This window comes from Myxine glutinosa, chromosome 13 (assembly GCF_964187855.1).
Source record: "Myxine glutinosa chromosome 13, kmMyxGlut1.1, whole genome shotgun sequence".
Classification (NCBI taxonomy): domain Eukaryota; kingdom Metazoa; phylum Chordata; class Myxini; order Myxiniformes; family Myxinidae; genus Myxine; species Myxine glutinosa.
The window spans coordinates 42,987,550-43,010,415 of NC_136273.1; the positions used below are offsets into that span (position 1 = coordinate 42,987,550).

At 42.4% G+C, this 22,866-nt stretch overlaps 1 protein-coding gene across 1 annotated transcript in view; it reads right to left on the minus strand.

Annotated features, from left to right (window-relative positions):
* COL5A1 (collagen type V alpha 1 chain) overlaps nucleotides 1-22,866 on the minus strand; it is a 505,662-nt gene that overhangs the window by 16,704 nt on the left and 466,092 nt on the right. Inside the window, exons 64-65 of the mRNA XM_068102230.2 lie at nucleotides 17,380-17,492; nucleotides 15,758-15,826 (exon numbers count right to left, since the gene is read on the minus strand). Coding sequence (XP_067958331.1) covers nucleotides 15,758-15,826; nucleotides 17,380-17,492 — 182 coding nt within the window. The remainder of the gene's footprint in view (nucleotides 1-15,757; nucleotides 15,827-17,379; nucleotides 17,493-22,866) is intronic.

Genomic DNA, 22,866 nt, shown 5'->3' on the forward strand with positions numbered 1-22,866 from the left:
AAGGGTAGGCAGGGACAGAAATACAAGTTTTCGTGGCAAGGGTGCCCGTAGGGCGTGAATGGTGTTGGTGTCCTGTTTTCTGAGGAGTTTGTAGACAGTGTGGTGAGTGTGACCAGAGTGAGTGATAGGTTGATGATGGTGAAAATGATGATTGGAAAGCTCTTGGTGAACGTCATCTCAGGATATGCTCCGCAGGTTGGTCGGAGCGATGAAGAGAAGGACAAGTTCTGGTGTGCAATCGAGAAGCTGATGGAAAACGTGAAAGATGAGGAAGTTGTTGTGGTAGGAGGAGACCCAAATGGACATGTGGGAAGGAGTATGGACGGTTTTGAGGGAGTTCATGGGGGTTACGGATATGGTGTGAGAAAGGGAGAAGGTGAAAGGATTTTGGAGTTTCCTGATGGAGCTGATTTGTTGATTTGTAATACTCAGTTCCAGAAAGAGGATAATAAGCTTGTTACATACACGTCAGGTGGGTCGACGACAACCATTGACTACCAGCAGGTGTGTAGGCGAGATAGGGGGCACCTCCGGGACACAAAGGCGATCCCGGGGGAGGAGGCTGTTTCACAGCACCACTTGGTTGTCTGCGACATAAGGGTGAAAGGTGCGAGGAGAGCTCGGCGGGTGAAGTACCAACTGAGAATGAAGGTGTGGAGGAAAGAGGTGACAGTGAGGGAGGCATTAAAAGAGAGGCTGAGTATGGCAGAGGATGATGTGGTTGAGCTTGAAAGTGTTTGGATGTCAATGAAAGATAGTCTGTTGGGAGCCGTTGGTGAGGTATGTGTATGGACAAAAGGACCACTGAGGGACTCGGAAACATGGTGGTGGGATGATGAAGTTGGAAAGAAGATTGACGAGAAGAGGAAGAAGTTCAAGGAGTGGCAGAAGGCGAAGGGAATGGGGGCAGAAAAGGCAGAGCATGAAAGTTATAAGGCAGCCAAGAAGGCTGCAAAGAAAGAGGTAGCAAAGGCGCAGGAGGCATGCAGGAAAATGTTCGGAGAACGCTTGGATTTGGAAGAAGGTCAGAGAGCGGTATTCAGGATTGCAAAGCAGATAGCGAAAGAGAGGTGTGACGTGATGGGGGTGAGTTGCTTGAAGGATGAAGTGGGACAAATCGTTGTGGACCCAGATGGAATTCAAGAAAGATGGAAGAGATATATGGAAATACTGTTGAATGCAGAGAATGAATGGGATGGCAACATAGAGAGTAACTCAGTTTTAGGACCGGCAGAGAAGATAACCGAGAAGGAAGTTGAGGAAGCGATAAAAGCAGTGAAGTGGAGAAAAGCGGGAGGGCCGACGGGAGTTGTGGGAGATATGTTGAAGGCAGCAGGAAGTTGGGGTGTGAAGAGAATGACAGAGATCTGTAATCTGGTGGTGAAAGAAGGCCGCATTCCAGTGGCTTGGGAACTGAGTACCCTCGTCCCTCTATACAAGGGGAAAGGTGACCCTCTGGAGTGTGGCTCGTACCGAGCGATAAAGTTATTGGAGCATGGAATGAAGGTATTGGAAAGGGTGTTGGAGAGGAGGATAAGGAAGAAAGTGAAGATTGACGAAATGCAGTTTGGATTTATGCCAGGAAGAGGAACGACAGACACGCTTTTTATTGTAAGGCAGTTGCAGGAGAAGTACATGGAGAAGAGGAAGAAGTTATTTCTTGGGTTTGTTGATCTGGAGAAAGCATCCGATAGGGTTCCACGTAAAATAGTGACATGGGCATTGAGGAAGCTAGGAGTGGAGGAATGGTTGATCAGAGTGGTGATGTCAATGTACAAAAGAGCGCGTACAGCTGTAAGGACGAAGGGCGGGAACAGTGGTGAGTTTGAGGTGAAGGTGGGAGTGCATCAGGGGTCCATACTAAGTCCACTACTATTTGTAGCTGTGATGGAGGTGCTGGCTCAGAACGTAAAGGAGGGTTTACCGTGGGAGTTGTTGTATGCAGATGATCTGGTGTTGATTGCAGAAAGTATGGAGTGACTGGAGGAGAAGATGAACAAGTGGAACGAATGTATGGAGACAAAAGGTCTGAAGGTGTATATCGGAAAAACGAAGGTGATTGCAAGTGGTAAAGCATGTGGTGAGGTGGAAAGAACTGGGAAGTGGCCGTGTGCTGTGTGCAGGAAGGGTGTCGGAGTGAATTCCATTCAATGTACAATGTGCGCTGAGTGGGTTCATCAAAAATGTAGTGGTTTGAGAGGGTCATTAACCAGTGTAGCAGCTACATTCAAGTGTAAGGTGTGCACAGAGGGAGCTGCAGATGGAGGAAATGTTGAGTTGGATCTTGGAAACGGTGTGAAGCTGGAAGGTGTGAAAACATTTTGTTACCTAGGAGACATGCTGAATGGAGAAGGTGGATCAGACTCGGCAACGGTTGCTGGAGTGAGATGTGCATGGAAGAAGTTTCGCGAACTGAGTGGCGTGCTGACGAGGAGGGGAGTGTCATTGAAGCTGAATGGAAAGGTGTATGGTGCATGTGTGAGAAGTGTTATGATTTGTGGGAGCGAGACATGGGTAATGAACGTAGAGCAGCAACGAAGGCTGGAAAGGGTGGAAATGCGAATGGTTCGGTGGATGTGTGGAGTATCGTTGAAAGAGAGGAAGACAAATGATGAATTGCGAAAGATGATGGGATTAGAGCCTGTGATGGATGCTGTGAAGAGAAACAGGTTGAGATGGTTTGGTCATGTGTTGAGGAAGGATGAAAGTGACTGGTTGAGAAGAGTGATGGAAATGAATGTAGAAGGAAGTAGAGGACGGGGAAGACCGAGAAAGACATAGCTAAAGATGGTCGAAGAAGAAATGCGGGCAAGGGGGTTAACAAGGGGAGCTGCAGAAAATAGGGCAAAATGGAGAGGATTGTCATGGGGACCGCAAGCCTAACCCCTGCTCTAGCAGGGAAAATGGCCTTTAAAATGCCTGTTGTTGTTGTTGTTGTTGTTGTGCCAAGGAGAGGCATACAAGTTCCAACTTAGGGAAAAATACATGCCCAAGTAAATACTGTGTATTATCAAAATAATGGGTGAATAAATTGTATTTTGTGGGAGCAATGCAGAAGGAATGGCATCAAAATACAGTCATTCATTCTCTCATTCTCTCTCTCTCTCCCTCAAACCAAACTACGGATGTAGACTTGCCACTTAATTGCACTAGCTGCTGGAGAGAAGGGGTTTAAAGGGTAATTCTAAAGAGTATATTCCAAAGTTCTAGTGTGGGTTTAAAGGGTAGTTCTAAAGGATTCTTAAGACTAAATTCCAAAGTCCGAGGGTTTTTAGGGGTATTTATAAAGGGCTTTAAAGGGTAATTCTAAGGGGTTTTAAAGGGTAATTCTAAAGGGCTTTAAAGGGTAATTCTAAAGGGCTTTAAAGGGTAATTCTAAAGGGCTTTAAAGGGTAATTATAAAGGGCTTTAAAGGGTAATTCTAAAGGGCTTTAAAGGGTATTTCTAAAGAGTAAATTCCAAAGTTCTAGTGGGGTTTTAAAGGGTAATTCTAATGAGTTTTTAAAGGGGAATTTTAAAGGATTCTAAAGAGTAAATTCCAAAGTTCTAAAGTGTTTAAAAGGGTAATTATAATTGGTTTTAAAGGGTAATTCTAAACTGTAAATTCCAAAGCTATAGTGGGGTTTTAAAGGATAATTAGAAAGGATTCTTAAGAGTAAATTCCAAAGTTCTAAAAGGTTTTGAAGGATAATTCTAAAGGGTAATTTTAAAGGGTAATTCTAAAGGGTAATTGTAAAGGGTAATTCTAAAGGATAATTCTAAAGGGTAATTCTAAAGGATAATTCTAAAGGGTAATTCTAAAGGGTAATTCTAAAGGGTAATTCTAAAGGGTAATTCTAAAGTCCTAAAGGTTTTTTTGAAGGGTAATTCTAAAGGATAATTCTAAAGGATAATTCTAAAGGGTAATTCTAAAGTTGTAAAGGTTTTTTTGAAGGGTAATTCTCAAGGGTAATTCTAAAGGGTAGTTCTTAAGGATAATTCTAAAGTCCTAAAGGTTTTTTTGAAGGGTAATTCTAAAGGATAATTCCAAAGGATAATTCTAAAGGATAATTCTAAAGGGTAATTCTCAAGTTCTAGAGGTTTTTTTGAAGGGTAATTCTCAAGGGTAATTCTAAAGGATAATTTCTAAAGGATAATTCTAAAGGATAATTCTAAAGTCTGAAAGGTTTTTTGATGGGTGATTCTAAAGGGTAATTCTAAAGCATAATTCTAAAGGATAATTCTGAAGGATAATTCTAAAGGACAATTCTAAAGTCCGAAAGGTTTTTTGAAGGGTAATTCTAAAGGATAATTCCAAAGGATAATTCTAAAGGATAATTCTGAAGGATAATTCTAAAGGATAATTCTAAAGGATAATTTCTAAAGGATAATTCTAAAGGATAATTCTAAAGGATAATTCTAAAGTCTGAAAGGTTTTTTGATGGGTGATTCTAAAGGGTAATTCTAAAGAATAATTCCAAAGGATAATTCTGAAGGATAATTCTAAAGGACAATTCTAAAGTCCGAAAGGTTTTTTGAAGGGTAATTCTAAAGGATAATTCTAAAGGATAATTCTAAAGGATAATTCTAAAGGGTAATTCTAAAGGGTAATTCTAAAGGATAATTCTAAAGGATAATTCTAAAGGATAGTTCTGAAGGATAATTCCAAAGGGTAATTCTAAAGGATAATTCTGAAGGATAATTCTAAAGGATAATTCTGAAGGATAATTCTGAAGGATAATTTCTAAAGGATAATTCTGAAGGATAATTCTAAAGTCTGAAAGGTTTTTTGATGGGTGATTCTAAAGGGTAATTCTAAAGGATAATTCTAAAGGATAATTCTGAAGGATAATTCAAAAGGATAATTCTAAAGGACAATTCTAAAGGACAATTCTAAAGTCCGAAAGGTTTTTTGAAGGGTAATTCTAAAGGATAATTCTAAAGGATAATTCTAAAGGATAATTCTGAAGGATAATTCTAAAGGACAATTCTAAAGTCCGAAAGGTTTTTTGAAGGGTAATTCTAAAGGATAATTCGAAAGGATAATTCTGAAGGATAATTCTAAAGGACAATTCTAAAGTCCGAAAGGTTTTTTGAAGGATAATTCTAAAGGATAATTCTAAAGGAGAATTCTAAATGTTTCAAAAGAGTAATTTCAAGGGGTTCTAAAGGGTAATTCTATATCATTATAAAGGGTTCCTAAATTGGCAGCCGTAGTATGGATATTGTGGACTGAGTCAGCTGAACTGTCCAACCAATGGGTGAAGCTCGCATGTCCTCACTCACGCACGAACACACGGACGCACGCACTCACGTCTCCTTTAATATATACTGTAAATTATGGGCTTGAGGGTCAAAACTTTGATGATGGACGGTTTTGAGTTGATTTTCCAAATTGTGATCGAATCAGGCACTCAATAAGCTGAAGGAATTCTTCAGTCCTCTCTCTTTGTAACTTCTTCCTCAGTTACCACCCAAATATCCACATGAATTAAACAATAACCCTTTTATCCTTTGGCAGTACATGTCTGAGGAATTGTTTGATAAACGCAGAGGATAATAACAAGCATTCACGTCATTGACAAGAAAATATACAGTCAGTTCAACTCTCATCCTGATATTAGTGTACAGGCTTATAACACGGTAGGTGAAGGGAATATGGGAGATTAGCTGCTTTTTCCTAACTACTTCTTCCCAGGTTGTGCCAAGCTGTGCAAATTACCCAAAACTTTGTATAAATTGTAAGCCCAATTGTAATTGTAATTGTAATTTAATTGTAATTGTAAGCCCAATTGTAATTGTAAAAAAAAAAAAAAGGAAAGAAAAAAAAAAGCCCACGATTATTGTGCAACAAGGAGAAAGCTCTGCAGTCATTAAAGTGCAAGGCCAAGGAAGAGCTCCATACATTTTCAACCAAATCAATTTAATGCCGTGGAAATAAGGGAACCACACACTGACGATGGTGCCAATTAGGCCAGCTCCACGTTTTACCAAACTTCAGTGTAATACTTCAATTTAAGGGTCTTCAACTGACATTAAGAACACTCTTTATGCCTCAACCATAGCCATGGTTCATTTGGAGATGCAAGATCAAACACAGCATGGACATGACACAGCACAGCATGGACACGGCAATGACACAGCACAGACACAGCATGGACATGACAGAATGACACAGCACAACAGGACACAGCATGGACACAACATTGACACCGGCATGGACACGTCACGGACACGGCACTGACACGGCACTGACCCAACATGGACATGGCATTGACACAGCATGGATATGGCACAACACAGCATGGTCACATCATGGACAGGACAAAGCACAGACAAGGCACAGAATGATACAGCACAGCACGGCACAGCACTGACACAGCATGGACACGGACTGACATAGCATGGACACGGCACTAACCCGGCACAACACAGTACGGACATGGCATGTCATTTCCCAACCCTTCTTTGGCATGCCAAAATAACACCAGGTGTCAACAGTACATCTCTTCTAGAGTTGGTTATGACTAACTTTCCTGCAAATGTCAGCTGTTCTTCTTCTGCTCCAATCGGTTCTCTGATCATTTGCTTGTCAAAGTGGACATCTCTCTGGCCATTCTCAGAGAGCCTCCTCAGCATCGACGTGTCTGGTGTTTCTCTCAAGCCGACTGGCACGGTTCTCAAGCAGTCATCAAACGTCTGGACTGTTCTCCCATCTCTACTGCCTCTGACATCAACCAATCCTGGGAATTCTTCCAAAGAAATTTGCTCTCTATCATGCACAGTTTTATCCCATCTCGTCTTCAGTTGTCATACCCTTCCTCCCGCCCATGGTACACTGAATCTTGCGGTGAGGCAGTTGCCATGAAACAACTTGCCTTCACCTCATGGAAGGAAAATCCAACAGAAGGCAATATCCATTCTTTTCAAAAAGCTCGGAACAAGTGTGTGTCACCCTCAGGAGAGCCAGGAAACGATATCTCTCTACTCTGGTGTTCGTTCCCCTTCCACCCCCTCCCTTACCTCAAACGACTACACAGCTGACACCACACGTGAAAAAGCTGAATGCCTAAACTCTGTGTTTGCCTGAAAATCTTGTGTCCAAAACCCATCTCTCTCTGTACCCACCTTACCCAGTCAAACACAGCTGCTCCTGGACTCTGTGACCTCATCTCCTGACAAGGTGGAGAAGAGGTTTCTGTCAAACCTCGACTCTGATTCTGCAACTGGACCAGACGGCATCAGCCCACGGGTCCTAAAATCCTGCTCTTCCGCTCTTTCACACCCTCTCTGTGTTCTCTTCACCCTCTCCTTTGCTCAAGGTCATCTGCCATCTGCTTGGAAATCAGCCAACATTACCGCTTTACACAAAAAGGTGCAAAAACAGATCCTTGCAACTACAGACCAATCAGCCTGCTCCCAATAATCAGCAAGGTCATGGAATCCATCATTGCTTCCGAAATGAAATCCTTCCTCTTCTCCAATGACTTGATCTCTGATCAGCAATTTGGATTCAGACCAGGTCACTCTACTCTGGACATGCTGCTTCTGCTGTCTCAACAATGGATGGACAGGACAAAGCACAGACAAGGCACAGAATGATACAGCACAGCACGGCACAGCATGGACACGGACTGACATAGCATGGAGGTCCTCAATGCCAAACAGGAAATCCGAGCCATCTCCCTTGTCATATCTCGTGTCTTCGATACGGTCTGGCAGTCCACCCTGCTCACCAAACTCTCCTCTTATGGTATCCATGTAAACCTCCATGCATGGCTTGCGGACTTCCTCTCTGGTTGCAGTCAACGTGTGGCCGTGAATAGAATTCTCTCATCTCCTCTTCCTGTTTAGGCTGGAGTTCCTCAAGGCAGTGTTCTGGGCCCAATGTTATTTTTGGTCTTCATCAATGATCTCTCCAACCCCCTGGAAAATCTTCTGTATCTCTTTGCTGATTACTCCACTCTCTGCCGCTCCATATCTCAACCCTCAGATCGCCAGGCAGCAGCCTCCTCACTCTCTACCGACCTGGACAAAATCACAAACTGGTCAAACAAGTGGAACATGTCTTTCAATCCTGACAAATCTCACACTCTTACTATGTCTCTCCGAAAAGACCATCTTGAAAACCATCTCATTTACTTTCTCAACAATCCTCTCGAAGAAATTCTGTCACTCAAACTTGTGGGTCTCACTATCTGCCACGATATTTCCTGGGAAAACCACATTTCCAAGCTGGCCTCCAAAGCCAGTCACCGACTGGGCAGTCGTATGAGGTCCTTCCTTAGCACCTCTAAGTTCCTCACCACTTACAAAGCTTTCATCTGCAGCGTGATGGAATACTGTTCTCCCCTCTGGGCTGGTTTTCCTGCCTCACACCTAGCTCGGCTTCATGCTGTAGAAACGAAAGCTTTCAGAATCATTAGCATCTCTTGTGATGAAGCTGATTCTGAGGGCCTTTCACTCTCTCATCGCAGGCAGGTTGGTGGTCTTTCTGTCTTCTGCCAACTCCTCTCCGGCCTTGCTCCCCCAGCTCTATCTGTGCTCTGTCCCCCAAATATTCCTTCAGGATGCACAAGATCTGCCAGCAACCCTCTTTGGTGAAACTACCAAAATCACCTTCAATCGCTGCTCACTCACCTTCACTCCTTCATGCCTCTTTTCTGCCGCCTCTGAAACAAACTCCCACACTCTCTTCAACCCCACTCCTCCCTCCAGGTCTTTAAAACAGCTGTTCACCACCATCTCTTATCTCCCCCCATCCAAAACCTTGATATTTTCTACCACCGTTAATACACCACAAATCCACCTTTTTCAATTTCCGACTTCATTCCTGAAATTCCTCGTAGTGTCCATTTGTTTTATACCATGTACCCCTTCCCCCCCCCCCTCCCTTACCCCGGCCCTCTCCCTTCCACAGATCTCTCGATGTCCTTGTTCTCTACTGTTGTTGTGCTTGTGTGCTTCCCTCTCTCTCTCCCCCTCTTGTCTCCCGCTCTCTTTATTATGTTTTATGTGTGCATTTATGTTTTTTTGTGTTTAACCCTTTGAGTACGGGATTTTTTTTTGATAAAAATACCCCGGTATGGGATTAATTTGCCATTTTGGTATGGGAATGCAACCACGTACTGACGATTTATTTATAGGTATAGTCGATGACGTGTCGTAATGTCATCCGTACACAAAACTTTTTCGCGGGTTGCGGCACTGGACGTCATCTGTACTCAAAGGGTTAATGTGTTAGCTCTTACACGAACGAGCCTCGACTTTGTATACATTAAAAAAAAGAAAAAAAAGTGGGGTTGACAATCTGTCATCCTTCTGAGGTCGGCAACATGAGTACCATCAATTACTGGAGGTGACCAAGTCGAGTATCCTGTGTCAGAGGAACAACGCGTCCTTGGATTGTTCACCCTAGCCAATGAAATGGCACCGACAGCTTTATGCGCCTGACCTGACAGCACAAATAAGATCGTGTGCATACTATATATATATACTGAAACGCAAAAGAAACTTACCACATTTGAAACCTTTAAATATCAACAATAACACTGCGTGTAGTAAATGTGTGAACTTATTTGTGGACAATAGTGTCCTCACTGTCAGACAAAACGGTCACGGATGGTCACTTGAACCTTCAATGGTCACTTCATAGCACAGCTGTTGAACAGCCGTTTTGACTGTCAGTGATTAGCCAAGGGGTACGGGATGATTTTAATGAGCTGCACGTGATGTCTTGATATTGGCTTTAAAAAGGCCAGTGCAAAATGGGCATTTCAATCAACATGCCACGATTGTCAAGGGATCAACGGCAGCGTGCCCTGGGCATGCTGCAAGGCGGACTGAGCTACCGTGAGGTGGCACGTCGCCTTGGCTGTTCACACCAGACGATATCGGCCCTGGTGGACAGAGACACCCTCCACAACTCTGCAGATGACAGACCTCGATCAGGGAGGACAAGAGTCACCACTGCAAGGCAGGACAGGCAGATGGTCCGAAGTCACCTGCGGGATCGATTCCGTCCAGCATCCCGCACTGTGGCAGAAACTCCGGGGCGTGCAAACCCACGGATCTCCAATGATACTGCACGAAGACGACTGCATGACGATGGTCTGACTGCCAGAAGACCATACAGAGGCCCCGTGATGACGGCTGCCCATCACCGCAATCGACAGAGATGGTGCCAGCAGCATCAGCGGTGGACCTTGGTGCAGTGGAACGAGGTCGCTTTCAGCGATGAGTCAAGGTTCTGTGTGGACAGTCCTGATGGGCGTGAGCGTGTCTGGAGAAGAACTGGCGAGCGATATGCCGATTGTTGCGTGCGTCAAGCCAACAGGTGGGGTGGCCCAAGTGTGATGGTGTGGGCCGCAATATCAGGCCGGTACAGGACGCCACTGGTGGTTGTGGATGGGAATCTTAACGCCCAGCGTTAAGATTGGAGATCCGTGGGTTTGCACGCCCCGGAGTTTCTGCCGCAGTGCGGGATGCTGGACGGAATCGATCCCGCACGTGACTGCAGACCATCTGCCTGTCCTGCCTTGCAGTGGTGATTCTTGGCCTCCCTGATCGAGGTCTGTCATCTGCAGAGTTGTGGAGGGTGTCTCTGTCCACCAGGGCCGATATCGTCTGGTGTGAACAGCCAAGGCGACGTGCCACCTCACGGTAGCTCAGTCCGCCTTGCAGCATGCCCAGGGCACGCTGCCGTTGATCCCTTGACAATCGTGGCATGTTGATTGAAATGCCCATTTTGCACTGGCCTTTTTAAAGCCAATATCAAGACATCACGTGCAGCTCATTAAAATCATCCCGTACCCCTTGGCTAATCACTGACAGTCAAAACGGCTGTTCAACAGCTGTGCTATGAAGTGACCATTGAAGGTTCAAGTGACCATCCGTAACCGTTTTGTCTGACAGTGAGGACACTATTGTCCACAAATAAGTTCACACATTTACTACACGCAGTGTTATTGTTGATATTTAAAGGTTTCAAAGGTGGTAAGTTTCTTTTGCGTTTCAGTATATACACAAAGAATTAAGTTAAGCACCCCCCCCATTTTTTTACAACCTCGCACATTACAAGTTTGTTGTCGTCAAAACAGTGTAATATACCCATGATATTGCTATATTTTCTGGAGAAGTGATATTATGGTCACATAATAACATAACAATCATGCCGTTTTCAATATTTTATTCAGAATAATTTAAGGTGAAATTTTTTGGGAATTTTAGGCATATTTTCACCTCAATTTAAGTATGGAGCTATAGGTCCATCACGGACAGTGTGGATGACGTTTATGTTTTCTAACGTACAGTCATTGTTCTGAGAAGACCTCTAGCGATCTTTGCGTCAATAACGTGTGTAGGACCCACGTGATCGGATCACTGACTCAACCAATCACTTTTTTTCACTTTGATCACTCAATTTCATCAATGGATAATTGCTAATGTCATACCAATCATTATTTGATCTCACATACCTTAGAATATATGCCAATGTATACATATACACAAAGAATATATATTAGGGGGTGCTTACCTTAATTCGTTGTGTAGGGGTGCTTAACTTAATTCTTTGTGTATATATATGTGTGTGTGTTTTTATACATATACCATTAGATAAGCACTGGCCACTCATATACATCACATGCAGTACAAAGACATTAGTCGACATCAGCGTACTTTAACATTCCAGGACGTGTGTACACAATGGACAATCAGACATACAACACGTGGTATAAGGGAGTTGAACCTGGGTTTCATCATAAGCCATGTAAGCATTGTGTTGGCTTAACGGTTAAGGTGGCTGGCTTGAGATCTCCGGGTCCTGAGTTTAAGCCCCTGTCATGCCAATGAATTAACACCAGGTGGGTTGACTCAGCCCGTCATCCTGCAGTCGGCAAAATGAGTACCAGATGACTGGTTATAGAAGGGCATCACATCAGCGGCAGCCACACCTCCTAAAATGATGCAACCAGCAGCCATAGGCTGCCCACGAACATAAGCCATGGTTTCAGATGGGAAAATTCACAGGCAGACCCAAAATGATTTGTTTATCAAATTGCTTGTTATAAAGTCAATTTGGGTTTGATGTCACCTATGATGCTTGCCCATTTTAAAGATGATGCATGGAAGTTAATCCGGCAATGACGAAAAAAGAAAGAAGGAGAGAGATGGATGAGCGATTGCTGACCTCGATATCTTCACAAAAGACCCTAATGATGAATGGCTTAAGACTATAGGGACTAAGCCAGGCAACAGAAAGAAACGTGCGACTCATGATACCATAAATTTGATAAAGGGATTTCTCCGTCAGAAGGACGACTTTGCCTGACGTGCCTTCGAGACATCTCAGGATCAGTGAGTGCAGCGTCTCCTCCATCGCCAACCACGTGCACTGAGCAGATGTCCAGTGATAATTACTACCACAGCTACCCCGTACAATTAATGCACGTCCTACAAGAGCCAACAATTATGAAAAAAACAACAAAAAAACAAAACAAAACAAGCGACTGTGGGTGGAAGTTTGCCACAATTTGAAATGACCATCAATCTGAGTCAGGAGGCCACCAATTCACCATATGATGTATTTCGTTTGCATTGAAATCATTCATTGAATTTGAAATAGCCCAGGATTTGAACTCATGTGATTGCACTGAAAATATGTGCACAATTGTCGTGAACTTCCTTACGGGTTAAACGCACACCTAGTTATAATGAAGATCGACTTAAATACAGAGAGAGAGAGAGAGAGAGACAAATCATGAAGGGAAAATGTGCAATCAGTGAGCACTGTTTGTGTTTGGTACTCTGCTGCCAAAATGGAAGATTACGACTGAAATAAAATTGGAGTCCATCAACAAGCAGGCTTATAGTGGCAATAAGTATGTACACCGAATGACTACCAAAATGACAACACAGAGAGTAGTTAGACACCTCCTACCTGTGAGGGATTTTTAACAATGACATAAGGCCCATGAAGGAAGACGAAGACATTATCGTACCCATCAATCTAGCTTTTCATGAATGACAAGGACATTAGTAGACAATGGACACATACGGTAGGTGGGACTTGGATCTAGGTTTCTCCGCATCATTAGCTCAGGGTTCACATGGGAATGCTAAGCAGTCAACATGGATGTTCCTGTTTCGGTGAGATATCCAGGTAAATTTATGATGCCACACGAGAAGCAAAGCAATTGGCTACTAAGTGTTTTCCCAGTGGATGCGTAAAATGGTCAACTGAAGGTAAAGTGATCAAGGGAACATATAGTTCACTAAAAAGACAGTAGAGTGAGTAAATTAGTCAGGTGACACAAAGGAAGTCAAATGGAGGAAACTAGACTATTGGTGGTAACTAGTGGGTCACATGACCCAAGGGAATATCAGTTTGATTTTTCTTTTGGTAAAACAACTCAAAACATCAAGAAAATTGTCATTTCTTGGGCGAATGTGTACCTCGCTCAGAGATCATTTTGGACACCCCGTTTAGATGTCTCAAGCCAATTTACTGTAACAGCACTCAGTAGAGCGCATACCTCCAATAGGCTGGACAGCTTATGTTTTGTATCCCACTGATAGGCCAATCTGGATCCAGACCTGAACCAAAATCGAATTGGCTTGTTCTTGTCGGCCGACCAGCTCATCCACCTAGTTTCATCTGAATCCGTCCTCAACTTTTTGAAACATTATGCTACATATAGTTTTTGCCCCCCCCAACACTCAATGGTGAAGAATCACTTTAAGAATTATAGTATCTGGATATGGGTCTTCACCAAAATCGAATAATTTCGTTTGTCTGTCTTTCTGTCTATCTATCACCTACAGGTTACAATAATTAAACACATGCTAATTCACAAAACATAACCACCTGGTAAAGCTTGACAAAAGGTACAAGCCCATCGTTTTTGAGGTTAAAAGGTCAAAGTGGCAGCGACTGTTTTGCAAGTACTGATCTAAGACCTTTTTGTCTGTTTGTCTGTCTGTCTGCACAGTAAGTGTCTATGTCTATTAATTACATACTATTAATAAGTGAATGTGTCTATTAATTACATTCTATTGATATGTGAATATGTTTATTAATTACATACTATTGATACGTGAATATGTCTATTAATTATCTACTATTGATATGTGAATATGTTTATTAATTATGTACTTTTCACATGTGAATATGTTTATTAATTATGTACTTTTGATATGTGAATATGTTTATTAATTATGTACTTTTGATATGTGAATATGTTTATTAATTATGTACTTTTGATATATGAATATGTTTATTAATTGTGTACTTTTGAAATGTGAATATGTTTATTAATTACGTACTATTGATATGTGAATATGTCTATTAATTATGTACAATTGATATGTGAATATGATTATTAATTACGTACTATTGATATGTGAATATGTCTCTTAATTACGTACTATTGATATGTGAATATGTATATTATGTACTATTGATATGTGAATATGTTTATTAATTACGTACTATTAATATTTGAATATGTCTATTAATTATGTACTATTGATATGTGAATATGATTATTAATTATGTACTATTGATATGTGAATATGTCTCTTAATTACGTACTATTAATATGTGAATATGTATATTAATTACGTACTATTGATATGTGAATGTCTTTTAATTACATACTATTTAAATGTGAGTATGTCTATTAATTAAGTACTATTATGTGAGTATGTCTCCTGTTGATATTTCCCCTTTCTCCAGTTTTTCCCTTTGTTATGTTGTGTGCTGATCTGTTCTGTGTCTGAGCTCTTCCACGAGCCTAAACCATGATTTTTTTTAAATGACCATTAATTACATACAATTGCAATGTGAGTATGTCTATTAATCCCATTCCATTGAAACATAAGTATGTTTAGTAAAGAAGTATAATTTCTTTATGTATTATATAACACAGCAGCGCCCATACACCACATAAAACAAGTACTGGCGAGGGTCTGCAATCTCTGATTGCTCTTTCTAGTTAGGTTTCTGCAATAAAAGCAGAAAAGGAGCAGCACATAATTCAAGGCAGACTTTTCAAGACATTTGCCCCTAGGTGAACTTGGTATTGATATGTGAATATGTCACATAATTCAAGGCAGACTTCCCAAGACATTTGCCCCGAGGTGAACTTGGTATTGTCTGGACTGGCACTAAAAGTTTATGAAAGATAAACAAAGAAACATTTTTAAAATTATGAACATGCTCCAGGAGTGAAACCAATGAATGTAATTCTAATAAGTAATTATAATAAAAGACAAGTCAAAGAGCCAAGATTAGCAATTCAAAACACCGTTTTTGGCTTCTCTGATGGTGTACAGCACATACCCCATAAAAACGTAGGGCCACAGAGGCTGGAATCAGGCATTCAATTAATTCTACACCAAAATTGAATATTTATAGCTCAGAAAGAAGAGGAACTGAGTGGGAAGTGGTGGGAATTAAGTGGGTGCAAGCCCAGTATGTGAAATTAAATCACTGATTCAACCAACTATATCACAAGCTGGGATAGATGGAAGCTGTGAAGCATAACATCCGGTAAAACCTCTGAGATTGAGTGCCTTTAATATAAGCTCATCGCATGAAATTTATCACATTTGACAATCGAGCATTTTACAATTTCAGTTTAGGCCGAGTGTGCTCAGAATGTCATGTAACCTTCACGGACTGTAGAAATGGAGACTGGTAGCAAAGCAAACAAATTTAATGGACAATAGATCAAAGACGTATGTCAATAAAAGGGCTCAGGAACGCAATTCTTACCGTAGTGCCTCGTTTGAATTGACTGTACCAAGTTCCAGGTTTTTCTTTGGGCCAGCGAGCCAGCTTCGACTGTCAGAAAAAAAAAACCATGAGTTGTGTGTGAATGATGTGGCAGAAGGTTTACACCTTAACCTCAGGGTGAATAAGGCCTGATAAAGGACTGAGGATAAAGGAACCATGTGCTGACTTGTGCATGATGAACAAAGCTACCAGACAGACTATGATTGTAAAAGTGAAGTAAAAACAAAAACATTTTGAAACCATATTCCTGAATATGAAAGGTTATTGGCAGAAGAATTGAGTATGGGAAAGATGTGGTTTCTTTTTGCAACATGGGGCTGACATTGGCAGGCCATAAGATTGCTGCGGCCGTGCCCTTATGGCTCGCTCGTTTGTTTGTGAACAGGAGGCGGGGGTACGGCAGCTGGAGGACACGTGTGGGGATTGCAAAAGATTACCGGGTTCTGGCAGGGAAAGCTGTACCCACATTGGCAATTCGAGGATCAAATACAGATCTCATTAAAGAAGGCTTTTCTCCAAATATCACCCTTGATTAATCATCTGTTGCTTTCATTCACAGACTTGATCGAGAAAATGAGAAGAGGAGCAAAAATCACTGCATGGGCTGTGGACTTAAGAACAGGTCTGGCATATTAAAGGACCAATGGGTCGGTGCCAATTTTAGCAACATATAACCCACACCTTAGTATATATAAATAATTTAACCTCAAAATTAATATTCATGGCACATTTGAAGGCCATAAACAGATATTATATAATAATATACTATGTTTATAAGATTATTGAAACCACTTGGAACAAGTCTTTAGAGAGTGACTAGTGACAAATGGGTGGTGTGTTTACAAACCGAGTAGTCCAAATTGAATGTTCCTACAGTCCGATTTCTGTCCGATGTCCATGTGCATGTGCATGCTTATGATAAGACTACAAACACACCGCCCTTAATACTATTGTTTTTATTGCCACTTAGCCCAGCTTACCTATCCCAGCCATGTTTTAGGCTATGCTATGGACCATTTATTGGCCCATGGTGGGAGATGGTGTGTAAGAGTCCTGAATTGGGAGTTTAATTTTGAAGACGTCAGGGAAGGAATTTGGAATTTTCTCAGGGTTTTGGTGATAACGAGCCTACACTCTTCATCGAAAGGCCTTTAAGGTGGGATCTTTAAGGTTCACTCGAAATCAACACCACCTTAACGTCTATAAATGGGTAGCACGTGTTGTGATGTACCACCCTGCTCGGAAAGCACAAATCGGACAGTTTATAGTCGTGTTGGGAATAAAACCCAGACAAGACACCCTAAAGGCAATTGAGCTACCTCCGCACCGTCTTGTCTGTCTTAATAATGCTCATCAAACAGAAAACAACATTCTAATATAAGCACTGATGGGTGTCGGTAATAATAAAAACTTCATAACCATTGCACAGCGAAGACCAAATGTTGATTTCATCATAATCCATTATTGCTATTGCAAAAATTCCAAACATTAACAGCTTTTCTGGCAAAATTACGAAATAAAAATCGCTACAAATGGCAGTAGACTAAAAGAAAATGTCTTTGCAATCAATGTCAGATTGCTAATAGTGTTTAACCACTCACCGCCTCCGACTGCTTGTCAGGGTAGATGCAGGTCTCACCCCCAGCCGTAAAGTTACAGAACACTTTGAAAGAGTCTCCGGAGCAGCCCTGGTTCGGATCGACATAGTACTCTCCTAAATGTGAGAAACGATTTCATATTTACGTACAATTTAATTCAACGTGAAACATTTCAAACCTCAAAAACGCATTAAATATGACTTTGTGTTTCCTTACGAAGAACCTTAGCGAAGGAGGAAGCCATTCGGCCCATCAAAGCCTGGGCTAGCGTTGCCAACCTATGGCTGTTCGTCCATGCTCTATCCTTTTAAATGGTGAGTATCAGCAAGGAAGCAGCACGTACCATTTAAAAAAAAGTTTTTGGTAAGACTCAGCCCGGGGTTCAAACCTCCAACCTCTCATAGTGGACACCCACAACCTTTACACTATGGAGGCCTGTTAAATCACTTCCAATTAATTTAAACCCATAGCCCAAGTTCAACATCTCAACAGGTCATTTGAATGATATTACTATCAACCTCAATGAGGAAAAAAAGATGTTATCAGTGCACATGTGGAACATGCATTGGATGAACAAGAGGGGCAAACCTGAAACCCCACACGTGTGCTGAGGTTGAACAGACAGGCAGGTATTGATCAAACTCCTCCATGACCTTAACCGACGGTCACATTAACTTCCTTCACCACGGACTCTCTTTCAACACAAATTCACAATGAAAGATACAACCGATGTGACTATTGGATTATAAAACAAATCATTTGGTAGTTCAGTGATGAGAATGCAATACGTTCAAGCCATGTGACATTGTCCGATTTTGAATCGAGATCAGGTAATCAATTGTTATTGGGACAAATTCCATTTCTCTGAAATTGTCACAGGTGGGAGTTAAGGTGTCACCGAGTGGGAGATTAATCAGGGCAGAGAATCTGGTGAAATTCCCAATAAAAAAATCCTCCATTTATCCCAGTTACTATAAATGCAGATACTACAAATTTCTTTAATTATCACAGATAAAATGGCTATGTTATAAGCCACTCGTCATATTTACTATGGACTCAACGAACAGATGTGGTTTCTGATTTACCTGTGATGTTAAAACCTAGGCTTTACTGTATGTTTTACATCCGATAAATGGGATTGGCAGGATAGCTTAGTGGTAGCACACTGACGTCTTCTCTGGGTTTGATTCCTTACCCCACTAAAAACTGTCTTTCTGGATTTCTGCATGCAGGGTGTTGCATCATGAAGTACCCTGTAACCCAGCTGCTCCATCAACTAACATTCATACTTGTAGATAATAATGATCTCATGCCTACTTTCAAAAAGAGGAGCTGATTCTGTGCCAGTGCGCTGGAAAAATTGCATACTGTACTATTAAAAACTGTGTACTATCAAGATCAAATCGGATAGCTGCCACAGCTACGTTAAGCTTAGGATGACGTCATCGCAATTGGGCCCACACATATTGCCAACATTGGTTCAAAATTGTTTTTTTATAAGGAAATAAATCATGAGCTTTGTGGATACTGATGGCGTTCGGCCAACATTTGGTGCTCACATGCCAACGACGTACAAACATTGGGACGACGGACCAATGTTAAATAAATTATCACATTTACGTTTTCCCAACAGAATGGCCACTGTTGGACCAACGTAGCTGCGAATGCTGGGACTTTTGACCTCAATCCAGGATTTCAACATTTGATTACAGTATCTGGTTTCATTGTCACAAGCACCGAATGATTTCTGGAAAAAACAAAATTCACCAAAAAGGCCTTCAAAATCATTTGAATGTAACACGATGAAGCTGAATCTCTGGACCTGATACACCTACATTGCAGACAGGTCAGCGGCCTCTGGCGTTTACCGTCTCCTTTCTGGTCTTTCCCCCTTCTTCCTGTGTTTCAGCCTGTGTCCAGCTTATTCATACTCTGTGTCCTTTTTTTGTATACAAGATCGAGGCTCGTGAAAGAGCTAACATTAATCACACAAAAAGTCAAACCGACACATAAAACACAAAATAAGGGGAGCAGTAGACAAGATGGGGAGAGAGGGGGAAGGACACAAACACAACATTTGAGAGCAGGGACATCGAGAGAACTGTGGGAGGGAGAAGGCTTGGGGGGAAGTGGGAGAGGTATAAAACATATGGACACTGCAAGGACTTCCAACAAAGAAGTTGGAATTTCAAAAAAAGTGTATCTGGGGTGAATTAGTGTGGGTAGAAAAGATCAAGGTTTTGGATGGGGGAAGATAAGAGATAATAATAATAATAATAATAATAATAATAATGCATTTATTTTATATAGCGCTTTTCAGGGAGCCCAAAGACGCTTTGACAGAGTGCAAAACATAATGCATAGCAAAACATAAAAACAATTGCAAAAAACAAGAATCAATAGGGAAATATTCAAAGCAAAAAGGAGGGAGAAGGAGAAGAGATAGTCAGGGGTTAAATGCTGTGGGTCAAATGTTGAATGCAGTGTTGAACAGGTGGGTGGTGGTGAACAGCTGTTTTAAAGACCTGGGGGGACGAGTGGGATTGAAGGGAGTGGGGGAGTTTGTTCCAGAGGCGGGAGAAAAGGAATGAAAGAGTGAAGGTGAGCAAAGAGCCTAGATTTTTGCAGTTTAACCAAAAGAGGGTTGCTGGCAGATCTTGTGCGACCTGTAGGAATATTCGGGGGACAGAGCACAGAGAGAGCTGGGGGAGCAAGGCCGGAGAGGAGTCGGTAGAAGACAGAAAGACCACCAACCTGCCTGCGGTGAGTGAGTGAAAGGCCCTCGGAGTTAGCTTCATCGCAGGAGATTCCAATGATTCTGAAAGCTTTGGTTTCAACAGCGTGAAGCCGAGATAGGTGTGAGGCAGGAGCACTGGCCCAGAGGTGGGAACAGTATTCCATTGAGCTGCGGATGAAAGCCTAGTATGTGGTGAGGAGCTCAGGTGTGCCAAGGAAAGACTTCGCATGACGGAGGATGCCCAGTCGGCGAGGCCAGCTTGGAAAGCTTTGGAGGCCAGCTTGGAAATGTGGTTTTCCCAAGAAAGATCATGGCAGATAGCGAGACCCAAAAGTTTGAGCCACAGAACTTCTTGGAGAGGATTGTTGAGAAAGTGGATGGGAGGGTTTTCCAGTCGGTCTTTTCAGAGAGACATCGTAAGAGTGTGAGATTTGTCAGGATTGAAAGACATGTTCCACTTATTTGACCAGTCTGTGATTTTGTCCAGGTCTGCAGAGAGTGAGGAGGCTGCAGACTGCCGATCTGAGGGATGAGGGATGGAGCGGCAGAGAGTGGAGTCATCAGCAAAGCGATCAGAGTATCCCTCTGTCCCTCTACTCCACAATTGGAGTTTCCCTACTTTCCATTGTATTATATATGTTCTGTTCTGTGTTTTAGCTTCCCCATGAGCCTCGACTTTGTATTAAAAAAAATAAAAGAATCATGTCAGCTGATTCAAGTTGATGAAAAAAAAAAATCGCACGTGTCCGAAGGAAGCGGTTCAGTTTGTCATTTTCAATCTAAAATAAGCAACGCCGAGGAACCACTCTCCTGACAAGTTGGAGAAGTTTCTGTCAATCCTCGACTCTGATTCTGCAACTGCACCAGACGGAATCAGCCCACAGGTCCTAAAATCCTGCCGTGCCACTCTCACACCTTCTCTCAATTCTCTTCACCCTCTCTTTTGCTCAAGGTCATCTGTCATTAGCTTGGAAATCAGCCAACATTACCGCTTTACACAAGAAAGGTGCAAAAACAGATCCTTGCAACTACAGACCAATCAGACTGCTCCCAATAATCAGCAAGATCATGGAATCGATCATCGCTTCTGACATCAAATCCTTCTTCTTCTTGAATGGCTTGATCTCGGATTATAAATTTGGATTTAGACCAGTTCATTCTACTCTGGACATGCTGCTTCTGCTGTCTCAACAATGAATGGAGGTCCTCAATGTCAAACAGGAAATCAGAGCCGTCTCCCTTGACAGAGCTGTCTCTCGTGCCTTCGATATGGTCTGGCACCCCGCCCTGCTCACCAAACTCCTCGTATGGTATCCATGGAAACCTCCACGCATGGCTTGCAGACTTCCTTTCTGGTCGCAGTCAATGTGTGGCCCTGAATGGATTTCTCTCATCTCCCCTTCATGTTCAGGCTGGAGTTCCTCAAAGCAGTGTTCTGGGCACTATGCTTTTTCTGGTCTTCATTAATGATCTATCCGACTCTCTGGAAAATCCTCTCTATCTCTTTGCTGATGACTCCACTCTCTGCAGCTCAATATTCCAACCCTCAGATTGGCAGGCAGCAGCCTCTTCACTCTCTGCAGACCTGGAAAATATCACAAACTGGTCAAACAAGTGGAACATGTCTTTCAATCCTGACAAATCTTACACTCTCACTTTGTCTCTCCGAAAATACCGTCTGGACAACCCTCCCATCTACTTTCTTAACAATCCTCTTGAAGAAGTTCTGTCACTCAAGCTTTTCGGTCTCACTATCTGCCATGATCTTTCCTGAGTAAAACACATTTCCAAGCTCGCCTCCAAAGCCAGTCGCCAACTGGGGATCCTCCGTCGTTCGAAGTCCTTTCTGGGCACTTCTGAGCTCCTCACCACATACAAAGCTTTCATCTGCAGCTCAATGGAATACTGCTCTCCCTTCCTAGCTGATGCTCCTGCCTCACAACTAGCTCGGCTTCACGCTGTTGAAACCAAAGCATTCAGAATCATTGGAATCTCCCGCGATGAAGCTGATTCTGAGGGCCTTTCGCTCTCTCTCACCGCTGTGTTCTACCGACTCCTCTCCGGCCTTGCTCCCCCTGCTCTGTCTGTGCTCTGTCCCCCAAATATTCCTGCAGGAGACACAAGATCTGCCAGCAACCCTCTTCTGTTGAAACTGCCAAAATCAAGACTCTCTGCTCACCTTCACTCTTTCACTCCTCTTTTCTCCCGCCTTTGGAACAAACTCCCACACTCTCTTCAATCCCACTCCTCCCTCCAGGTCTTTAAAAGAGCTGTTCATCATCATTAAAACAGCTTTAAAACAGTACCATCTCTTATCTTCCCCCATCCAAAATCTTGATATTTTCTACCCCCGTTAAAACACCACAAATCCGCCTCTTTAAATCTCCAACTTCTTTCCTGAAATTCCTGGAAGTGTTAATTTGCTTTATACTGTGTACCCCTTCCTCCTCCTCCAGCCCTCCCCCTTCCACAAATCCACCGACGTCCCTGTTCTCTTCTGCAGATCTACCGACGTCCCTGTTCTCTTTGTGTGCTTCCCTCTCTCCCCTCTTGTCTCCCGCTCCCTTCATTGCATGTTTTATGTGTCTGTGCATGTTTTATGTGTCTGTGCATGTTTTATGTGTCTGTGCATGTTTTATGTGTCTGTGCATGTTTTCATGTTCAATGTGTTAGCTCTTACACAAACCTCGATTCTGTGTCCAAATAAATAAATAAATAAAACAACAAAACCCGAAAGAATTAACCTTCAGAAA